The following is a 6,261-nucleotide window of genomic DNA, read 5'->3' on the forward strand; positions in this document are numbered from 1 at the left end:
CATAAGAAATCTGCATGGTTTATCCTTGTTTATCCTGAGGTTATAAAAGTATTATATATTTTCTTTTTTTTTTTTTTTTTTTTGAGATGGAGTTTCACTCTGTTGTCCAGGCTGGAGTGCAGTGCCATGATCTTGGCTCACTGCAACCTCTGTCTCCTGGGTTCAAGTGACTCTCCTGCCTCAGCCTCCTGAGTAGCTGGGACTACAGGCGTGTGCCACCACACCCAGCTAATTTTTGTATTTTTAGTAGAGATGGGGTTTCGTCATGTTGACCAGGCTGGTCTGGAACTCCTGACCTCAGATGATCCACCCACCTTGGCCTCCCAAAGTGCTGGGATTACAGGTATGAGCCACCAGGCCCAGTCTCCTAATTTTTTTTTTTTTTTTTTTTAATAGAATCTTGCTCTATCACTCAGACTTGAGGGCAGTGGCACAATAATGGGTCACTGCAACCTCAACCTCCCTCACTGCAATCCTCCTACCTCAGCCTCTGAAGTAGCTGTGACCACAGGTGTGCGCTATCACACCCAGCTATTATTATTATTATTTTTTGAGATGGAATCTCGAACTGTGGCCTGAGCTGCAGTGCAGTGGTGTGATCTTGGCTCACTGCAACCTCCGCCTCTAGGGTTCAAATGGTTCTCCTGCCTCAGCCTCCCAAGTAGCTAGGATTACAGGCACCCACCACCATGCCCAGCTAATTTTTTGTATTTTTAGTAGAGATGGGGTTTTACTCTGTTGGCCAGGCTGGTCTCAAACTCCTGACCTCGTGATCCGCCCGCCTCAGCCTCCCAAAGTGTTGGGATTACAGGCATGAGCCGCCTCGCCAGGCCTTTACTTTTTTTTTTTTTTTTTTTTTAAATAGAGATGAGGGTCTGCCCGTGTTGCCCAGGCTCATCTTGAACTCATGGGCTCAAGTGATCCACCTGCCTCAGCCTCCCAAAGTGCTGGGATTACAGGTGGGAGCTACTGCATCCAGCCTAAAATGTTTAAAGTTAGGTTTTTGCATTAGGTTTGTGTGCACCTGGAATGACTTTTGTATATGAAGTGAGACAGAGGTCCAGTTTTCATTTTTCCCCATATAATCAATTGTCCTAGAGCCATTTATTAGCCCTTCACTTCCCGCTTTTTTTTTTTTTTTTTTTTTGAGATGGAGTCTTGCTCTATGGCCCAGGCTGGAGTGCAGTGGCGGGATCTCGGCTCACTGCAAGCTCCGCCTTCCGGGTTCACGCCATTCTGCTGCCTCCGCCTCCCGAGTAGCTGGGACTACAGGCTTTTGCCGCCACGCCTGGCTAATTTTTTGTATTTTTAACAGAGATGGGGTTTCACCATATTAGCCAGGATGGTCTCGATCTCCTGACCTCGTGATCCGCCCGCCTTAGCTTCCCAAAGTGCTGGGATTACAGGCGTGAGCCACCGCACCCGGCCACTTCCCACTTACTTTTTAAGGGGGAAAAGGCAATGGTTGTTTTGAAAAAAATTAACCTATCTAAATAAAATATCAGCAGTTGAAACTAACAATGTATATTACAACAGTATTATGACCAAGTTGCCGCTACCCCAAGAATTCAAGAATGGTTTACCACTAGAAAGTTTATTGATGTAACTGATCTCATTAACAGATTTAAAGAATACCCATATGATCATCTTAATAGATTCAGGAAAATCATGCAATAAAATACCTGTTTATGATAACTGCTAATATTTTATTTGTGCTTTTCCTTAAAAATGCAGCGTTTTTAGGAATTAAAGTTCAGAGCAGCAAAAGTCAAACAAAAACCAAGTCTGAGCAATAGAGCTACTACAATGCCCATCACAGTCTTTGCTCAGAAGACTACCTAAGGTCATGTTCAGCTCTATGTTTCTGTGACCACAAATAGCATCTTTGGCAAATCTGGTTTCAGTTGGTCTTTGTCCAGCTCCTGGATTCCATGCAGGGCCTGAGAAGCCCTCAAGGATAAAAGATTAATCCGGTCCAGTGGACTCCGTGGTTCCTCAACTCCAAGTGCCCCCACCATAGGTGGGACCTGCCTCTCACGGAAAGGATCCCTGGCGGCAACCCGAGACCGGTTCAGACCGGTTCTCCTACCCGCATTCCGCCGAGTCTCTCGCTCTGCCCAGGACGCACAGATGAGAGCGCTCAGCAGACTGGTGGGTCTGTCTTTCGGTCCTTCCTAATTTTCCCCTCCTCTGGGGAAAGGTCAAGGATACCTGAACCCAAGTGTCTGGCGGGGTGTAGGTGGGGGGGTGCATCTGTGCACAATCAAGGGCTTGGCCCTCCCGAGAGCGCCCAGGGGCAGGGGCCTCCTAGGTTCTGGCGGCCGGCAGGGGCGACCGGAGCAGGGGGTCGCGCAGGATTGCGGCTGAGGTCCCACCAGCGAGAGACAGAGACCCTCAGACATTTAGTCCAGAGACTGCAGCAAGGGAGGGGGACGAGGGGCCAGGGCCGGAATTTCGGGGGAGGACTTGGGAGCGCAGCGACCAGAGTCGTTTGCTGGCACCTGCGGGGGCGAATGCAGGGGCTTGGCCGAGATGACCTTGGACCAGAGCTCCCTTCCGGCCTGCAGAGATGAGCTTGGGGTTTAGCTTAGTGAGGAGTGAGCAGCTTTTCAGCCGCAGTGCTGCGGCGGAGGCGGATGGAGGATGAACTGGAGCCGTCCTTACGGCCTCCGACGCAGGTGAGCCCCCAGCAGCGGCGACCCCCCACCGCACGGTGGCGACAAACCCCGCGCCACCGCGGCGGCGACCCCCTCCCCCACCGCGGCGGCGACCCTCCCCCACCGCGGCGGCGAGCTCCCCAGCACCGGCAGCAACTCTTAACACGCTGCGGATCCGCGCTTGCGCCTCAGGCGCCCTCCGCGACAGTCTAACGGCTCTGCGCTCCACTGCGCCTGCGCTTGAGTCTCAGGCCCCCATTCCCGGCCACTGGTTAGCGTTGTGCGAACCTTCAGCTTGTGCAGCCGCTCTCGATACCCACTGCGCTTGCGCTACCGCTTCGTCTCGACTGGTTTGCGCCTCTCAAACGCTTACTGCGCGTGCGCTAGCCCCTCTTTCACGGCTGGGTAACGCGCGCTGACCTTCCTTCCGCGCGCATGCGCCCGGTTAACCGCTTGGTAATGGCAGCTGGGGTCTCCCTGGGACAGCAAGACTTCCTCTCAGGCCCCTCTTCCGAATGCTCCATGCCCTCCTGCGATCTGGAATGGTCTGAATTCTCATACCTGCCCAGACCAGGCATTTCAGATGAGGGATTGCGGACCTGAGTGAACTGCGCATGTATAGCCACCTTGGAGCCTTCACTAAGTCGTCAAATGTTCAAAAACATCGTGCTTGTATGTACAGTGGCGTTAGGTGCTAGGCTCAGATGTCCATAGGCAGGTGTTTACGTCCAGGTTCGGCCTGTGGGCCAGAGCAAGGTTGCTGGACCCTGGCATCCCAGCCCCCAGAGATGCTAAATCCTCTGCGGATCAGCCCTGACCTCAGAGGCAGTAAGCCCTCCGAGCACGGCAGTCCTGACCGCTCACTCCTTCCCGTGACTGTTTCCCACCCTCGCCTCTTTCCTCCTCATGATGCCCTCAGCTCTGACCTGGCGTCCTGCCTCACAGAGGGAAAGGGCGCAGCCAGAGGAGAGCGCCTGCACTGCCCACCGCTTCTATGGGTTCCTCCCCAATCTGGACTGATTTCTTTATGTATTTGCATGGCACATACCCTCACCTCCTTTGTCTTCATTTGCACTTGTATTCCTTGACAGCCCTATTTAAAATAGCACCAGCTGAGGTGGGAGGATCGCTGGAGCCCAGGAGTTTGAAGCTGCAGAGATCTAATAGGATCTCACCACTGCACTCCAGCGTGGGCGACCTAGGGAGACCTTGTCTGTAAAAAATAAAAATAAAATAGCACCACCTGGTCCTAACACGTCCTACACCCCTTCCCTGCTTTAAGCCTCTGTAGCACCAGCTGATGTACTACATATTTTGCTCATTCATTTTGCGATTGCTTGTCTTTCCCTGCTCTGATAGCTCATTGATTTTGTCTGTTGCTCACTGCTGTATCCCAACACCCAGAACAGTAGGATTATTGACCATAATAGGGAGGCAATAAATCTTTGTTTGCCTAATTAATGGTCCGTATCATAGCTAATGTCTGAATGCTTACCATGACCAGGCACGGTATAGGCAATCTCCATGCATGATCTCATTGAATTAAACAATTTCCTGTAGTCTTGGAGACCTGTCAACATCTGCTACATGAGTTCAGCTGCTATCAAGCACTGTGTTCGCTGCTTCCTTCAGATCTGCTGTCTTAAGGGAGCTCTCACTTCCATGAAGCCCCCGTGGAGCTGTAATGTGGCCCCATTGGGACCAGACTCCAGGTTTCTCACCTGGCTTCTTCCTAAGGCTTCCAGCCTAAGAGAAAGTTACTTAGGCCTTATGGGAACTATGGGCAGCTAGGGCCCCTGTCACCAACCTGTCTCCAGACCTATGGCAAAGCCTTCAGCAGGATTCTGCCCTCCAGAGTCACTTCCTCTGCTCCCCCACCTTCCAGTGCAGTATCTCACTGAATGGTGAAAGCACAACTGGCTCTTTCCCAGCTATATCTTGCCCCCCCCAGCACACTTCCTGGCTGAGATAAACACTCAGTTTTTTGTGTGTGTGTTTTTTTTTGAGATACAGTCTCACTCTATTGCCCAGGCAGGAGTGCAGTGGCGCAATCTGGGCTCACTGCAACCTCCGCATCCCAGATTCAAGCAATTCTCCTGCCTCAGCCTTCCGAGTAGCTGGGATTACAGGTGCCTGCCACCACGCCTGGCTAATTTTTGTATTTTTAGTAGAGACGGGGTTTTACCATGTTGGCCAGGCTGGTCTTGAACTCCTGACCTCAAGTGATCTGCCCACCTCGGCCTCCCAAACTGCTGGGATTACAGGCGTGGGCCATCGCATCTGGCCAACACCCAGTATTTGACTAATGAATGAATAAATAGTCCATAGGTTCTCGAAACTTCAGAAAACCTTAGCCAAACATCCTTCTGTCGTGAAAATTGTATCAAAGTTTTCAAAAATAATACCTTTAATTTTACAGAACAATTTGCCAGAACAAGAAAGGCAGTAATTTTTGGGGGAAGATAACGATTCAATTTTTGTAAAGTCAACTACTTTGCAAATATCTAAAAAAATACCTGAGGGAAGGAGTTCATTGTTGTGCCTTTGGAGGAGTGGAGAACTTTCAGTATATACTGAATTTTCAAAAATCTTAACAAACGTGTCATTTTGTAATTAAAAATCCCAAAAGAGTAGACCAGGTATGGTGGCTCACGCCTGTAATCCTAACACTTTGGGAGGCCAAGGCGAGTGGATCACTTGAGCTCAGGAGTTTGAAACCAGCCTGGGCAACAAGGTGAAACCCTGTCTCTACAAAAAAATTAGCCCAGCGTGATGGTGTATGCCTGTAGTCCCAGCTACTTTGGGGGCTGAGGTGGACGGATCGCTTGAGCCCAGGAGGTTGAGGCTGCAGTGAGCCAAGATCATGACACTGCAGTCCAACCTGGGTGGCAAAATGAGACCCTGTCTCAAAAAAACAAAACAAAAAATCACAAAAGGAGAAAGATAAACAATTTTGTGAATCCCTCAGAAGACCTCAACTACAGGTCAGGTGCAGTGCCTCATGTCTGTAATCTCAGCACTTTGGAGGCCGAGGTGGGCAGATCACTTGAGGTCAGGAGTCTCTACTAAAAATACAAAAATTAGCTGGGCATGATGGTGCATGCCTGCAATCCCAGCTACTCGGGAGGCTGAGGCGGGAGAATCACTTGAACTGGGAGGCGGAGATTGCAGCGAGCCGAGATTGCGCCATTGCACTCCAGCCTGGGCGGCAGAGCAAGACTCCGTCTCTCTTTTTTTCTTTTTTTTTTTTTTTTGAGACGGAGTCTCACTCTGCGCCCATGCTGGAGTGCAGTGGTGTGATCTTGGCTTGCTGCAACCTCCACCTCCCTGGTTCAAGCAGTTCTCTGCCTCAGCCTCCTGAGTAGATGGGATTACAGGTATCTGCCAACAAGCCCGGCTAATTTTTTTTATTTTTTTATTTTTATTCATTTTTTTGAGACGGAGTCTTGCTATGTCGCCCAGGCTGGAGTGCAGTGGCACAATCTCGGCTCACTGTTTGCCTCCCAGGTTCACGCCATTCTCCTGTCTCAGTCTCCCAAGTAGCTGGGACTACAGGTACCCGCCACCAGGCCCGGCTAATTTTTTTTTTTTTTTTTTTTTTTTT

The 6,261-nt window shown here is 50.5% G+C and overlaps 1 protein-coding gene across 4 annotated transcripts in view; it reads left to right on the forward strand.

Moving 5' to 3' along the window:
• Positions 1 to 1,584: 1,584 nt before the first annotated feature.
• SLC2A11 (solute carrier family 2 member 11) overlaps positions 1,585 to 6,261 on the forward strand; it is a 29,726-nt gene continuing 25,049 nt past the window's right edge. The window contains exons 1-2 of one of the 4 annotated variants that reach the window (XM_025400013.1): positions 1,585 to 2,151; positions 2,568 to 2,678. In XM_025400013.1, coding sequence (XP_025255798.1) covers positions 2,637 to 2,678 — 42 coding nt within the window. In that variant the 5' untranslated portion in view covers positions 1,585 to 2,151; positions 2,568 to 2,636. Of the gene's footprint in view, positions 2,679 to 3,025; positions 3,203 to 6,261 lie in introns of those variants that run through there. The other 3 variants (XM_025400012.1, XM_025400015.1, XM_025400014.1) reach the window with 3 other exon arrangements.

This window comes from Theropithecus gelada, chromosome 10 (assembly GCF_003255815.1).
Source record: "Theropithecus gelada isolate Dixy chromosome 10, Tgel_1.0, whole genome shotgun sequence".
NCBI lineage: Eukaryota > Metazoa > Chordata > Mammalia > Primates > Cercopithecidae > Theropithecus > Theropithecus gelada.